This window comes from Castanea sativa, chromosome 4 (genome assembly GCF_040712315.1).
Source record: "Castanea sativa cultivar Marrone di Chiusa Pesio chromosome 4, ASM4071231v1".
NCBI lineage: Eukaryota > Viridiplantae > Streptophyta > Magnoliopsida > Fagales > Fagaceae > Castanea > Castanea sativa.
In genome coordinates, this window is record NC_134016.1 from 2,506,283 (window position 1) to 2,523,749 (window position 17,467).

The following is a 17,467-nucleotide window of genomic DNA, read 5'->3' on the forward strand; positions in this document are numbered from 1 at the left end:
AAAAATTAATTGAAATAGTACAGTGGGGCCCATGAATAGTAACAAAAATAAGTTGAATAGTAAAATAATTTTCATTTTTAATCGGTTCCCAAACGGATGCTAAATGTATTTAAAAATTATATAAATAAATGGTTAATAAATAAGATGATTTTTTAAACCAAAACCAAAACCCTCCTGTGAGGGGTAAAAGTGCTTGAATATACGTTTGAGTTTTGGGCCTGATTAATTGGTACAAATCTGTTCAATCAGGGTCTCTAGGCCCACAGGTCAGTCCATATTTGAAATGGTCCGATGAGGTGTCCAAGGAGGAGTATCTCCTCGAACAGGCCCAACAAAGGTCCTAGGACTTGCTAAACGGTAAAGAGGCAGAATTCTGGAAGATCTGTGGGGTAAAGGTGTGATCCAAGCACCCTTTAGAAGCAGGAATGTATGAGAAATATCTGAGGAAAAAGCTGCTACCACCGCATTAAAGGCCCTGCATCTACCTCCCTGGCCGCATTAATGGAAAAATGACCTCTGAATAGCAGAATTCAGCCTTCCAGCTATTATTTGAAGACTTTAAGAAGGTAGTGGATGGGACAAGTATCTAGAAGGAAGATTTGTGTTACACGTGGATGAAACAGAGAAGAAGAAGAAGGATATAAGAAGACGAGATAGGAAAGAAAAGGGAAGGGGTTTTTTCTTTTTCTTCTTTGAAAACTAAAAATTGTAATCTTTTGCTTAAGAGAAAGAAAGACTATACAAATTGTCCTTGGCTTACGTCCGAGGAGGGTTTTTCTTATTATATTCGTCTACCACTTGCATAGATTGCGGCATTCTAGCCTGTTTATCAACTTTCAACATCCCAAACTTAGGTTTCATACTCATACTCTACAAATTTCATTGCATAAGGCTCTTTGGGCCTGAGCCCATTACTTATTTTTGGGTCCGAGTATAAATTGTGCACTTACACCTCCTATGTAATATTTTTATAATTATAATTTCAAAATGATTTTTTTATGTAAATAAACCCTGTAAGAGCGCAGTTTGGTGCCTAAACCCAAAGGAAAAACGATCTAGGCCCAAAGAGCCCAATATAATAAATTTATAAAGAGTGGGCTGAAAAACTAGACTCTAATGAGTGAGATAGTAATTGTAGTAAACCCAAGTGACAAGAAAACTAGAATAAAATGGTTTTGCTCAAAGAAAATCATCCTCGGCACAATCCAAGGAGACCAAGTCTTATATATATATATATATATATATATATATATATATATATATATATATATATATATATATCTTTTGAAATTGGGTTACAAGTACAGTTCTTGGTGCTACTATCTTTTTTCTCTCCTCTCTTCGTTCCCCCTTTTATAAGGGACTTCTTTCTCCATTATATACTCTGTTTTTCTTCATCTTCACCCTCCACGTGTAGGGCAAGCTACTAGTTTTTATCATTTTTCCCATCAGCACCTTTTTGAAGTCTTTGGGAGTAGTTATAAGGCTGCTGGCTATTGCTCAGGTATCACCTTCACATTAATGCGGTCAAAGGGTTAGCTGCAGAGTATTCAATGTGGTCGTAGCAGCTTTTCCTTTTATATTTCTCAGCTCTCCTTTGTCCTATGCTTCCCTGATACTCATCCTTACCAGTAAAATCTTCCAAAAGGTTGCTCTTAATGGCAGACCGAGCCCTCTAACCTCTGTCTTGCTTAGTCGAGGAGGCATTCCTTCTAGGACTACCTCCCCAAACCTTCCCAACAATAGTTTGTTTGTAGCGCTTTGATTCGCACTTCTTCCCCATTATCTTCAAGTTCTCGGACTAATAGACGTCCTCAAACAAGGCTCACGGCCCAATATACACTTATGAGCCCTTTATCCCTACAAATTAACCCCTAATAGATAAATAATATAATGGATATGTTATTTTATTTTGAATTTTCTTGCATTCAAATATTTCTTAATATACACATGAATAAATTGTTATTTTACAAATTGATCTCAAATACTATATATATTCACTTGCATTGCATAAATGTAATATCAAATATAATTTTTGCCCTCTCAAGTCAGATCTTGACTTTGCCACTGGGTTACAATTCTTTTTTTTCTTAGTCATACCAATAATGAATCAAACTGATCCAAAAAGGTAAGAATGCTTTTTCATAGGAGACCGAATCGGTGGGTAGTCGACAAATTGCCCCAGTTGGCAATCTCAGATTGTTATTTATATCCATACGTCACGTGCAAAAAGTTAACCTCGCTCTTGTTCAACTATATAGCATATCATTCAGGTTTACCTAGCTACAATGGTACTTTCTTCCTGTCTTTTTATTTAATCTCCTTTTAATCTTTCTTTTTTCAATCAGTTCTCGAATCTCGTTGCATTACGTTACAGATTTTGCTTCTTTTTTATGAAAAAAAAAAATGGTAGAGGGTCGACCTAAGTTGGTGTCTTTTGCCTACTGTTACTATAGTGACGCTCTAACTGCTAAACCCGAGCCTACAAGAGTAGACGATCTAGATGAGTCATTGTTGTGCATTTAGCCCTATCAAAGATGCAAGTGCGCATAATCCAAGAGTATGAAGTTATTTCTTAGGCACTTCCGTGTTACAACTTTTGCGTATCTCAAACACTATGATTAAATATAAACCCCATTGCACTCAACCATATAGATAAATCAAAGTTCACCTAAGTGATCTATTTCTAATTGGTTTCTATCCACCTAAGTGTTCTATTTCTAATTGGTTTCTTTTTGGTGTTTCATTCCAACTCTTACCTTCCTCACCAAGTGTGTTTTTATTTCTAAATTACAATTAATTATTAATAATATTGATATGTAAAATTGTGAAGAAGTCAACTAAAAGTCAGAAGCTTCGGTTATATATATATATATTATGAATGGTGTAGACAATAAAGTAGTGTATTAGTGTTAGCAATACTGTGATAGGTCTAAGTAAAATTAATAACAAGTTAATGATTTACACTTTTAGGATTCTAAACAAAAAAATTATAAAATATGTTGTGAAATAAGATATTACATTTGTATTTGGATATAGGTGAAAATACAATATTTACCATAAAGTATGATTTATGGGTAATATTTCAATTTCTTCTATAAATTAATTAATATTTCAATTTATTTATTAAATTTTCAAAAGAATTTGGATTCTATTAGGATTTGGTGTAAAAATATTAGTTTTCACCCTCCAATTATTTTTTTCCAATTTATTTGTTAAATTTTCAAAAGATTTTGAATTCTATTAGGATTTGGTGTAAAAATATTAGTTTTCACCCTCCAATAATTTTTTTCCAATTTATTTGTTAAATTTTCAAAAGATTGTGAATTCTATAAGGATTTGGTGTAAAAATATTAGTTTTCACCCTCCAATTATTTTTTTCCAATTTATTTGTTAAATTTTCAAAAGATATTGAATTCTATTAGGATTTGGTGTAAAAATATTAGTTTATACCCTCCAATAAGATATAATAAACTTATAAAAACAAATAAGAAAGTTTTAAAAATTTTATGGGAGTGGAATGAAATAATACTTTTGTTTAAAGGGTGGGTACCCGGTCGGTCACACATTGTCATATTCATGTCTCTTTCGATGAGATTAATAAGCTTCAAATAATAATATGTCGTGCTTGATCTGGATACTACACTACGACACTTCATTATTCATTCAATTGCTGTAAAGAGATAGCCCTCATGTGCTATCACTACAAAAAAAACAAAAAAACAAAACAAAAACAAAAAACAAAACAAAACCTTATGATCATGGAAAAAAACAAAACCTTTGACATCATTGCTTATGTAAACATTATAAGAACAATTCAAGATATTATAATGAGGTTAATATCATGTCAGCTTTCTTTGTCTGTTATATATGGTCAGTGTGAGAGTTGAGCTTGAGACAGAAGGAAGAAATAAATAGGTTAAATTGTTATGCTAAATAAAAGTGAGTAGGATTATTATATTCAGGTAAAATTTTATCACAATAAAAAAAAAAAAAAGATTTATATTATAATATGTGAATTTTTGTTATAATCAATAAATGACCTATGGTAAAAAGTTTAACAAGTAATTTTAATCATTTAATTATTGTTCTTGAACTCTCCTTACGGTTTCAGACCCCTATCAATCTTTTTTTTTTTTTTTTGAACTGATGATCCTAAATTGCTCTTTTAAAGGTAGAACGCGATACCCCTCTCAACCTCAAACTCAAGGCTTGGGAACGTACTGTGTAAAATAACAAAACCTTGACATCATTGCTTATGTAAACATCATAGGACAGTGCAAGAGATTGTAATCATAATGTGGTCTAAGATCATGTCTGCTTTCTTTGTCTGTCATAGCCATTGTGAGATTTGAGAGGTTATTATAAAATAAATAAGGTGAGACTTGAGACAAAAGAGAAGGAAATATATATATATATATATATATATATATATATATATAACACTGTTATTCTCATGACCATATCATGAGCTAATAAATTATTACGTTTGGGTAAGATTTTATTGCAATTAAATGTTTAATTTATCTTTTAATAAAAGTGATTTTTGATAACAATTGGTTGCTTACCAATTGTCTTAGCAAACTTAATTATTTAACTATTATTCTTACATTCCCTCACGTGTGTAGGAGGAGGTAAAGCAAAAATAATGGCTTAAACTTTGGACAAACTACTCTAATACTATGAAAAATTATTAAAAATAATCACTGTTAAGGTTGTATATCATAATTAAGGTCGTATTTTGATAAAAATAAAATTCCTCAAACTTGGTGGTGCTTGTAATCACTAAAACAAATTCTTCTATAGTGAAATCATTTTTTTTTTCTTGATCATTATTCAAATGAAAAGTTGTTGCTTAAATTAACTTCACAAGCGTGCAAGTTCTGCCACAAACTCCTCTATGTTTTTATCCGAACTTCCACCTTCATCCATTGCCTCTTTTGCCAATTCTTTCCATTTTACTGAATTCATTCTCTTCTCTTTCCCTCTTTCATCCTCTATTACTTCCCTTATACAAAACTCTATTTCTTCTTTAGTAGCAATACCTCTTTCATCCAATTTAATTCTAACCCCAACCTTCCACACATCGGCAATGAACTTTGCATTTGTTGGTTGATCCGTCCATTGTGGCATTGCAACCATTGGCACTCCCAAGCTCAATGCCTCAAGGGTTGAGTTCCATCCACAATGAGTCATGAAGCACCCAATGGCCTTATGAGCCAATACTTCTAATTGACTACACCAACTTACAACCAATCCCTTCTCCGCTGTTTCCTGTAGAAAATTAGTAGGAAGCTTTTTTTGTTCGGTTTCTCTAACAACCCATAAGAAGTAGCAATTGCTATTCTTTAGGCCCCATGTTAGCTCTTGCATTTGTTCTTCTCCTAGGGATGCTAAGCTTCCAAATGATGTGTAAATGACTGAGTTAGTTTCTTTTGTGTCTAGCCACTTTATACAAGCATCCACATCAGGCTTGAATAAATGAAGGCCATACTCTTTGTCATCTTCCAGCCGCTTGTCTAAGTACATCGATGGAATAGTCGGTCCAATTGTTTTTATAGGCCATTTTTGGCTTGCCATCCAATTCACAACCTAATGGAATAATAGAATTTTGAAATATAGGTAATATAATAATGATAATAACAATAACAATGGTCAACAATTAAAAAGAAGAAAGGCTTTTTATTTTTTTTTAAAGATACCAAACTATAGGTTGAATTCTAAAATTGTACTAAAAAATAGAGGGAACGTAAGAATGTCTTGCATTAGCATATTAGCTTCATATTTTGAAATTATGTTAATAATTATATATGGAAAAAAGAGAGTATAAGATCAAATCTACTATACTCAATAAGTTACTTTTAATCATGAACTCTATTGGTTACATTAGTGTTTTGCAATGAGAGGAGGGCCTACCAAGTTCATATAGGCCCAAAACGTATCTAAGTGGATAACTAAAGCCCACAAATATTATGAGTGAAAGTATTATTTCAATAACCATTTATAACATCATATGTATATTGAAAATTGTTGTGTCATGCTATATAAATTATGCGAAGTTGAGGACTTGCTGTGATTTGAAATGTAAACTATAACTTTTTTTATGCCCGTTATGTCCCTTGTTTCCAAATTTCTAATATCACTACCCAGTTGAGCAAGTTGATACTTTTCGAGTTATTGGGGTTGTAGCATATATATTTATACTATATTTAAGAAGATTTTCTTATTCAACTGGATTATTTTTGCAAAAATACCCTTATTAATAAAGGGTAATTTTATTTAAAAATAAGATCATAAATATTAAATAACAAATTTCATTTTGAATTCAAAAAGAAAATTCTTAAAATTTAGGATTTTCTTCCCTTCACGTTCAAAAAAAAATTACAGTTATTGCTTATCTCTAAAGTTTATCGTTTTTATTTGTTTAAAAAAAATTAAAAATATATTTTTTTAAATTATAATAGATACAAATTATTAACATTTTTTCAAAAATATAAAAGAGAGTATTTGTAATGGTTTATATATATAAACTTCTTATGCCAATTACCTTAAAAGATGGAGTCAATGGATTTAGCATCATTTTGCTAGGTCGCTTTGCCTTCTTTTCGCTTTGAAAATTTCCGGCAGTGCCTCTTATATATTATAAAAGTATTGTATTTATTTTCCAATATATAGTTTCAGAATGATATCAATAAAATTCATTAAAAAAAATTGCTATAGAGTCGGTTTGGCAGATTCAATCCATATCTGATCTTCATATAACGAATTTGAATTTTTTTTTTTAAATAAAAATATGGTGAGATTGACTTCAAAAAAACAAGTTCAGGAACCAAAAAAAAAAGTTTTAACGTTTAAGAGCAAAGAAAGTTTTCCGAACCATTACATACTCAACATATATACCTACCAAAAATAAACTTCACATCACAAAAAACACTCTTTTAATGGTTTTTTTTGATAAACCACTCTTCAAACCAATCATTGACTGGTTGTTAACATTTTTCCGAATGACCATTTTTTGGCTAAACTTATCACTTTCCCACTTAAAATTTCACATATATTCCAAAATTGGGGTCTGCTTTTATAATTGGACTCCCAAATGGTCTAAAAATAGAAAGTATTATCTCATTTAGGGTTTGTTTTTGTGAATTAAGGTTTGTAATTCATATAATTATTTAGAATTATAAAAAATTAAATATGCGAATAAGGTCCGAGAAGGTAAAGTTAGATGAGGAATTGGAAATACATAAAAATAATTGGAAATAGGGGAAATGTATGACTAGAAAAAAAATATATTCAAGGTTACATGAGAACAAGTTGAAAGGGTCTTCACAATACCCCAACGTGTAGGTTCTATAGTCTTCATAGTACCCTTACATACTTGTTTATTTATAGAAATCGTATTATATTTGAATGTTGGAAAATTCTTAATTTAGGTTGTACTAACAATGTAAGATTTATATTACTAGTATAATATAATCCTACAATTACCTTTGATCTTTTTTAACAATCAATCTAATTACTCTATAAGGATTTTTTTTTTTAAAAAAACTATATTAAATTAATTATTTTAAATCGTTCTTATAACCAGCATTAATTCGGAATAGAATTCAAACTTTGTTCTTAATAAAGAAAATGGGATTACACTCACTTAATTACAAGACTCTTGACAATTTTAACTCTAAATAAACATAAAATTTTATATTAATATCAATTTAACTTCACAAGTCTTAAAAATTGATGTAATAAAGATGATTAGAATACCATCAACAATATAACAAATAATTATCATATTTTTTTATTAAAAAAAATCTGTTAACTATCAATTTGCAAGACAAAAGTTAAAAAGTGTAATCCCTATCATAAGTCAAAAGTTAAAGTAAGGTAAATATTTAGAGAGATTGTGAACTTACCTCGAGTTCCAACTCCTTGAAAGAGCTGAAAAAGATCCACTTTGCTTCAAGGAAGTTGGAAAATTGATCGAGAAAAAGGGTCAGTAGAGGTGGGTAAGAGCTTGGATTAGAAAGGAGCGAAGATAGATCATTGATTGCCAGTTTTGGCATCGAGGGTAGTGATACTGTTGGTTCTTCGACAGGCAACCTTACTGTTCCTTTCTTGAAGTGATAATAGACGACATTGACTGCACAAGATTGAGTGTAAAATGGAGCTCCATCTATGCCATATTTTCTAGCCACGTCTAGAGCCCATGGTAGAGCACAGTCATACACAATAAACTTTGGTGGGTATTTGGAGCTGTTTAGTTTCTCAATATACTCTGCTAAGCTTTGTGAAACGACATCTTTGAAACGATCCACAGTTGCTATTAAGCTTTCTACGGTTTCCTCTCCCTCAGAGCCATCAGAGATTATCTTAATGTTGACAGAGCTAGCACCTTGCAAGGCTTGCATGGAGTTTCTAATGGTGCTGGTAGCGACTAAAGTCACTCTAGCACCCTTTGTGGCTAAGCGCTTGGAGAATTGGAGCATAGGATTTATGTGACCTTGTACAGGGTAAGGAATCACTAGAATATGAGTTTTCCTCTCCATTTTCTTGCAATTTGCTCTTGCTCGCTCTATCAGATGGATGAGCAAGGATTCAAAGAGATAATGTCATGATATATGTATATATAAGGTTAAGAGTGTTACACGTCCATAACTTTTTTAGAATTTACATTTTAATTTAAAAATCTGACTATTGAGTTTATTTTGTTCTATATATTTAAAGCATCAATCAGAGTCTTGCCATATTTTCTTTACACAGTGAATTAAATATCTCCATATATAAAAATAATTATAATAATTATCGACTAATAATTATTATAATTATAGGATTGATTTCAAGTTATACCTAGTGTAATTTTAAACAGTATCACATCATTCAATATTTTTTTAATTGATTGCGTGAATGCTTGCAAAATTTCAATATAATTAAATATCAATGATCATGTTATTAATCAACGGTTTAAATTCAAGTTTTTATAATTTAAAATAATGAATAAAAGATAAGTTTATAGATCGAATAGTAAATAACAACAGAGTAACATGAAACATGCATGTTTTACCATGTAGAATATACAATCTAACGGTGAAATATTTAAAATATAAATTCGTTAATAAATTATTGGGTAGTGTAATAATACTCATTAATAATTATCATAATTAACAAAGTTCATATTTAATATTTAATATACAAACATAATGATAATAAATGTCTATTAATAACTTATTATCAAATTTCTTAAACAAAATAAAAGATAGAAAAAATTAATTTTTGAGATAAAATTATATTTTATATTATATTTTTTTAATATTTATTAAAATGGTAAATTATAATTAAAACAACACGTAAGCTCATCGCTATCATAATTTTTATTGTATACATGTTAGTAACATCACTTGTTTTTTTTTCAAAAAAACAAATTGTGATTATTTTTTTACTTTTATAAAGCTTCAAATGCCTGTCAGTTCCTTGGTTTTATTAAAAGTAGAAATGACAAGGATGTGGGCTCTGATTCGTTCTGTGGCTTTTCTCTGCCATTATTTTTATTATATATGTACATGTCAGTAGCATCACTCGTTTAGAGCCGTTTGGATAGAGTTTATTGCTGAAAACTAAAAACATTGTAGTAAAATAATTTTTAAATGTGTGAATAGTACTGTGGGTCCTATTTTTAATATTTTTTTCTGAATAAAGTGTTTGTAGGTCTTATAAACAGTGCATGAACAGTGCAACTACAGTGCGTAAACAGTGAAATTTGTCTCCCACACAGTAAAATAACGTGCATGTACAATACCGGTTACTGTTCATGCGCGTTGAAAAAAAAAACTACAAAACGCATAATCTCAAAACGTGGCCACAATAAGCTAAATCCAAACTAAGCTTTAATGAGAGTTGTTTTGAGTTTTGCGATTTCAGCTTTCTTTTTCTTTTTTTTTCCTTTTCAGACAGCTTTTTCACTGTATCGGTTACTGTTTATAAACAGTAATTGATACTTTCGGCAGGGTACGAAGACACATTTACTGTTTATATACTGATTATGAGACTCACACACTTTATTAAAAAAAATATTAAAAATAAGTCCTACAGTATTATTCACACCTTTAAAAGTTATTTTGTTACATTATTTTCAGTTTTTAGTAATAAATTCTAACTAAACGAACCTTAGAATAATGTAATTTTTTCACAAAGCTAATTCAAATGCCTATCAATTTCTTGGTTTTATTAAAGTTAGAAATTACGAGGATGTGGACTTTAATTTGTTCTGTGGCTTTTAACCTTTTCATCTTTGTCGCCTGATACAATTTTTTATTTTTTTGGGTTTATTAGTCATACTAGTAAAGTAATAAATCAATCTGATTCAAAAAGATAACAATATTTTTCGTAAGATTGAATCTGTCGGTACTGGCTAATCAACAAATTGCCCTAGTTGGCACTCTTATATTGTTATTTATATCTGCCTTTACATTCAATTCCAAAGTACTCATCCTAACGTGCATGCCTTCAAAAACAGAATGTTAAAACCAAATGGTAATATGCTGGGATTAACCATTCATATGTACTTTGCAAAACACAAAAGTTAAAACTAAGCTTACTGTGTCTATGTCAGAAATCAGAACCCAAAAATTGCAGGCTTGAAAGTTTGGGAAATTATCACCCAATTAGCTTATTCAATACTGTGTACAAGATTTTCACAAAGATCCTTGTAGCTAGGATTAGACTATATCTTGATAAGCTTGTCTCCACCCTCCAATCTGTCTTTGTGCCGGGTTGGAGAAGTGTAGATAATGTCATTGTAGTCCAAGAGATTATCCATACTATCAACAATAAGAAAGGCCAAGTGGGTTACATGGCTATCAAAATGAATCTCGAGAAGGCTTATGATAAAATTGAGTGGAGTTTTATTGGAGAAGTACTCATTAATGTCAATCTTCCCCAAAACATGGTCAGCCTTATTATGAGTGTGTATCGTCGATATCCACCTCCATCCTCTTCAATGGTGGTAACATGGAGCCATTTCTTCCCTCGAGGGGAATTAGGCAAGGTGATTCGCTCTCCTCCTACTTGTTCATTCTTTGCGTGGAAGCCCTCGGTCACCTCATTGAGGAGAAATGCAATGAAAAAAGTTAGAATCCTGTTAAAAGCTCTAATAGTGGGGTGGCACTCTCGCACCTATTTTTCGCGGATGACTTGGTTCTCTTTGCAAAAGCGGACCACATTAATTGTTCAACGATTCAAGATGTCCTTGACACCTTTTATGCTAGATCCGGCTAGACCATTAGTGAAAGCAAGTCAAGGGTATTCTTTTTCCTGAATGTTGATGTGGATACTAGGGAATTCTTGCGTGATATCCTAGGCTTTCACTCAACCCCCAACCTTGGAAAATATCTCGGCTTCCCCATAAATCACCATGTAGCCAATAATGAGGACCTTAACTTCGTTTTGGAAAGGGTTAAGCAAAAATTGGCTAGCTGGAAAGCTAATCTATTGCCCTTGGCAAGAAGGGTTGTTCTCATCCAAGCATCCACCTTCACCATACTTGCTTATGTTATGTAATGCACGGCTCTTCCAAAGAAGTTGCTTGACAACATTAATAGGGTCAACTGAAAAGTTTTTGTGGGGTTCGACGAATGATGCAAAAAACGTTCATTGGATGGGCTGGTATAAAGTCACTAAACCCAAAGCTGAAGGGGGCCTAGGAATTCAATGAGCCAAGGGTAAGAACCAAGCCCTATTGGCTAAATTGAACTGGAGATTTTGGTTAGAGAAGGATTCCTTGTGGGTGAAAGTTCTTAATGGTAAATACCGCTCAAATTGAAGACTAAATGCCATAAATGGAGATAGACGCCCATGCTCTAGGACTTGGAAGGCTATGAAAATGGGGGGTACGGTGTTTAAAAAGGGGATTCGTTGGATACCGGGGAGAAACAACAATTTGAGCCTTTGGCATGACAATTGGATGCCCAATGGAACCTTAAGATCCCTCATTCAAGGCCCCCTCAAGGCTGAAGAGGATGCATTGCAAGTTAAAGATGTGTTTAGAGTTTACGGATGGGATTAGTCTCATATATCTTTTCAACTCCCTTATAGTATCCTTATGGAGATTAACACTATTCCTTTTTCCGTGAGATCTTTTCAAGAGGAGGATAGGTTGATTTGGACAGAAGCCAATCAGGGGGATTTTGATCTTAAACATGCCTATGCTTTAGCCATGGGATATGAATCGGCTGAAGGAGTTTTTAATGGGAATTAGGTCTGGAAAATAGATATTATACCTCGGATAAAAACTTTTATTTGGCAATGCCTGCATAATAGCATTAGAGTGGGAGAATGCCTTGTCAAAAGGTGTATTACTGAATCTGACATTTGTCCAATATGCCAAAGGGAACCCGAAACTATTATTCATAGATTGAGGGACTGTGTGACATCAAGGCAGACCTGGGAGAGGATGGGAATCAGTCCTAACAGCAACTTCTTTGAGGAAAATTTGTTTCAGTGGCTTGAAAAAAATTGCAAGGATCATACTTGCAGATGGAGAGAGAAACCCCCATGGAATATTATCTTTCCTTTTGTTATTTGGCTGCTGTGGAAATATAGAAATGAAGTTGTCTTTAAAAACCAGCATGTCCATCATAAGGTACATTCAAATGCTTTATTCCGTGCCTTAGAATTTCAGCACTGTGGGCTGAATTTCAAGCAATCGGATAGTAGGAGAGTGATTCGGATTAGATGGGAAAAACCTCAAACTGGTTGGACTCATCTCAGCACTGATGGAGCAACTCAACGAATCTCAAGCCGTGGTGGTTGTGGCGGTCTAATCAGGGGTGATCGTGGAGAATGGTTAGGTGGATTTTCTCGAAGTCTTAGGTGCACAAACAGCTTTATAGCAGAGCTTTAGGCCCTTAGAGATGGTCTAATCCTCTGCAATCAAATGAATTTGACTACTGTTGATATTCAATTAGATGCTAAAGCCATTATTCAACTTCTAACCAACCCATCTGATGCTAACACTTGTGCAATGCCTCTTCTTAATGATTGCAAGCAGCTAATTTCCTAGATAGCCCAAGTCCGGATCGTTCACTGCTATCGTGAAGCCAATTCATGTGCTGACTTGTTGGCTCGGATAGGACTTAGTCAAGATAAGATCTTTGTTTTGTATCATGATCCGCCTGTGGATCTTTTGGAGCTTTTAATCTCTGACAAAGATGGTCTGTATCATAACGGAAACATTACTGATTTCCCCCTCCCCCTTTAGTTTGCTCTCTATTTCGTTAATGAAGTTTCCTTTCTACCAAAAAAAAAAAAAAAAGATAATAAAAAGGTCCATTTGAGGCTAGCTATTGCCTTAGGCCTTCAAATCTGTTGGGCTAACTTGGAACTATCATTCAAGTTCACCTACAATCGTGTTTCTTCTTGTCTATTTTTTCATCTCCTTTCATTCTTTCTTTATTTGTGTAACAGGCAGAAGCTCTCACAAATTCAAAATTATAGATAAAGGAATTCTGTATTTAATTAAATAGGTACAAAATATTTGACGTTCTAAACTATAAGTTTTTGGGATTGACATATGGTTTGAGCATGTCATGTTAATGTTATAAAGACAGGTAAAAGTTTATAGATAAAATTATTATTTTTGGGTGAAAATCAATCCCTAAATTATGTTTTGATCTAGGATATAAAAGAAGAATACGTGCACAATTTGTTTTATAATTTAAAAAAAAATTCAACAAGCATGGAGAATGAGAAGTTGAACCAAAGTCTTCTTTTGAAAAAGATCGAATAATCACAATACATACAATACAAATTAAATAGTATAGAAATGGGTTATATAAACAAATAAGAATGTTTAGAAATATTTATGAGATTGAGTCCAATGAAATAATACTTTGGTTTAATAAGTTTCAAATAATAAGATGTGCTCTAGAGTGATGATTGTGGAGAATTATTTACTACATCAAACTTTTTTATGTAATTAACCTTCTTTTCATGAAATATGAATATCACACATGTTTATAGTTCATACCTGCTAAGGGACCACAATTTAACTTCCTATAATCACTCTAAAAACAAGGCTGCCGGCATGATATTAAATGCCATAAAAGATTTGAGTGTGTCTTCCTCATCACAAATTGGTTTGAGGTGGAATGACACAGCTCATAATCCGACAAATGGTATCAAAGCTAAGGTCATAGGTTTGAGTCACAAAAATGTTATTATCAGGGTCTATCCGAAAGAGAATCCAGTACTTCTTGGTCGTGAATATCTGAATAGGACAAACCACCCCGTGGATATCTTGCTTCGGAACAAAACAATTAGAAATTAAAATCAGGCTCGCGGTCAACTGGAATGTGTATTATTCATATAGGCGATCTTTCAATTGAGAAGATCCGTCGACCTGAGAAACTAAGAGAAAGGTCTATTAAACCAATGATTCGTTATTGTAACAGATAGCAACAACCATTTCATCCGACATGCGTATTTTTTATTTTCCAATGGATTTACATCTTTCATTAATGGAATTTTTTTGATGTAGTGAGTACTAGCTCTGGTTGTTCGCTGTTCAAGAATTCTTGTTTAGGTAGTTCATATCATCCATACATAATGTTTTGATCTAAGATTTCAATTCTTCCGTGTTTTAGCAATAGTAAGTATATTGTTCCACGGAACTAAGGTCCAAAATATGGAAGAAAGAGGTGTTTCCACAACTCTACCACCCAATCAATTCTGTTCCGCTTAGTCCCTATTTCATGGTCACATATCTTTCCGGCTAAGGAATGGAAAACGTTTCTCTTGTTACATGAATCCAATTTTTGTTTCATCCGGGAAAAGCCATCTTTTTTTCAAGAATGTCTTTGTCATTTGATCCAATAGCGTTCCGTTAGATAGGAACAGATTTGATAAATACTGATAACTCTCGGATGGAGTATTAGAACGGAAAAATCCATTAGATAATGAACTATTGGTTCTAAGCCATCTCTGGCGATAAATCAACAATTCGAAGTGCTTTTCTTGCGTATTCTTGATAAACCAGCGTTTATATATAGATGTAGGAAGGTCTGTTTGGTAAGTAAGAAGCCCCTTTGGCATCTCTTCATCTGCAAAGAATTCTCGATGTGAAAACACAGAGACAAAGGGCGGATCTTTGAATAGGAAAAAAAGTGGATCCGCAGGGTCCCAAATGAATTGGCTTATTAGTATATAGCCTTGTTCTTTGGAAGATCTATCTCTTGTCTGGTACTGCACGGTTCCACTCTGCAAGAACTCCGAATCATTCTCTTGAAGCTCATCCTCTTCATCATAAATGATCCGCTTGCCCCGAAATGACCTAGCCCAATAGGGAAATCCCAATTCATTGGGCCTTTCGATACAATCAAATAGAAAGCCCCAAGGGCGCCATATTCTAGGAGCCCAAACTATGTGATTGAATAAATCCTCCTCTATCTGTTGCGGGTCGAGGACTCCTTCTCGTTCCCCTTCTTCTTCAAACTCCGATTCGTATTGTTCATAGAGAAATCTCTGATCAACGATAGAACAAGATCCAGTTTGCATCATATCTAAGGGATTCCTTGGTTCGGGCCGAAGAAGCAATGTCATTCGATCATTATCAAACTGAATGCAATCTTTTTCTGTCCGTGAGGATCCCACCAGGGCGCCTTCTACTTCTAATAGGCCATGAACTAGATCAGAATCATTCTCAACGAGTCCATAAGAAGTGATCCCATTTTTTTCATCGGGTCCGGGTAAAGACCAAAGGTCTTGAGCGACCGATCCGGCAGAACAACTCAAAAGGTAAAGAAGTATCGTTAATTTCTTCATGCTCGTTCCAAGTTCGAAGTACCATTTGTACAAATAAGAATCCCCTTCGTTACATGATTTCTTCTTCATATAGATAGATATAGGATCTATGGAGCAATTACTTAGAAGTACATTTTGTGCAACAGCCCTTCCTATCTGATAGAAAAGGATCCCATGATCATGAACCGATCTTACCTGGGATCGCAAATCCCAAGTTTGTCTATGAAGAGCAGATCTAATTATATTAGTGTCTATAATTAATTTCTTCTGTGTAATACTAATTGATAGGGCCTCATTGGTAAGTGCTACAAGATCTCGTACATTGGAACCCATGGTTATGGACCCGAATCCATTAGCATTAGTATGGAACATTTTCTTTTCCAAGTGAAATCCCCTAGTATATGAAAGAGTGAAAAAGTGCTTTCGTTGTTGTGGAATAAGAAGCCTTCGTATCTTAATGCATGTATTTAATTTATTCGGAGCTATTAGAGCGGGATCTACTTTTTGGGGAATATGAGTCGAAGCAATAACAAGAATATTTCTAGTGGAACGTCTTTCACAATCCCTGGAGAGATAGTTCACTAATAGACCGAGGGATAAGTAATTCGACTCATTCACATCTAGATCATGAATGTTTGGAATCCATATTATGCAAGGAGACATTGTTTTTGCTAATTCGAATTGAAGGGTGATATAAAATCGGTCTATTTCCGGCATCATATCCATAGTTAGCGCATTCGTCATAGTTAGAAGCTCCAGCTCCGTATCAAGGTCATGATCAATATCGTCACTATCATCAATAAGAAAACCCTTAGGCTTGTTATCTAAGAACTTGTTCAGAAATGCTGTAATGAAAGGAACATAGGAGTTTTCCGCTAGGTATTTGACCAAATAGGATTGTCCAGTTCCTATAGAACCTATCACTAAAATACCCCTAGAGGGGGATAGGGCTAAGCGGAGCGAAAAGGGTTTTCCATGAGATGGGAAATGAAAACTATTAGCCTCAAGAGGAATTATTGGGGGAGCCAAAATTTGAATTTCCTACAATCACTCTAAAAACAAGCCAATGGGTGTGACGTCAAATGTCATAAAAAATTTGAATATATCTTTCTCATCACCAAATGGTTTTGAGATGAAATGGCACAACTACCCTCTAGAGAAATAGCCATTGATGATGATATTAGGTACTATAACCACACTCCTTTTTGTCCTCTATAACCACTATGAAAAAACAAATCTGTTGACATCATTGCTTATGTAAACATTATAGGAACAACGCAAGGTCATGCCGGCTTTCTTTGTCTGTTATATATGGCCAATATTGTGAGAGTTCAAAAGCAAGTAAAAATAAAAAGGTTAAATTGTCATAATAACCATATCATGAGAAAGGATTATTATATATCAACACAAACACAATAATAATGGAAATAACATAAAGAGAAACTGAATAATACTTCTGAATATTATTAAATTCGAAGAGAAAATAAAAATACACAACACTCCTCCTCCCTTCACCTCCCTCTAGCGCACGTATCTAGCCCAATATCTGAATCAATTCATATTAGTCTATTAATCACTACAATTAAAAATAAATAAAAAATAGTCTCTCTCATTTCCAGTGTGAGATTAAACATTTTCACTAACTTCTCATCTTCCATATCAACTCCCACATCTTTAC

The 17,467-nt window shown here is 33.3% G+C and overlaps 1 protein-coding gene across 1 annotated transcript; it reads right to left on the reverse strand.

The window, feature by feature from the left end:
- Positions 1–4,728: 4,728 nt before the first annotated feature.
- On the reverse strand, positions 4,729–8,588 carry LOC142631610 (mogroside I-E synthase-like). The gene is made up of 2 exons (XM_075805815.1): positions 7,911–8,588; positions 4,729–5,592 (listed from the first exon to the last, which is right to left on the reverse strand). Exons 1-2 carry the CDS (start codon positions 8,541–8,543, stop codon positions 4,867–4,869), a joined length of 1,359 nt encoding a protein of 452 aa, XP_075661930.1. The 5' UTR covers positions 8,544–8,588; the 3' UTR covers positions 4,729–4,866.
- Positions 8,589–17,467: the final 8,879 nt, after the last annotated feature.

Bases quoted from the DNA above. Each gene is read 5' to 3' on its own strand.
- LOC142631610 (XM_075805815.1), bottom strand. From the start codon at position 8,543: ATGGAGAGGAAAACTCATATTCTAGTGATTCCTTACCCTGTACAAGGT. The intron at 5,593-7,910 runs GTAAGTTCACAA...TTATTCCATTAG, and splicing joins TCAAGGAGTTGGAACTCGAG to GTTGTGAATTGGATGGCAAG.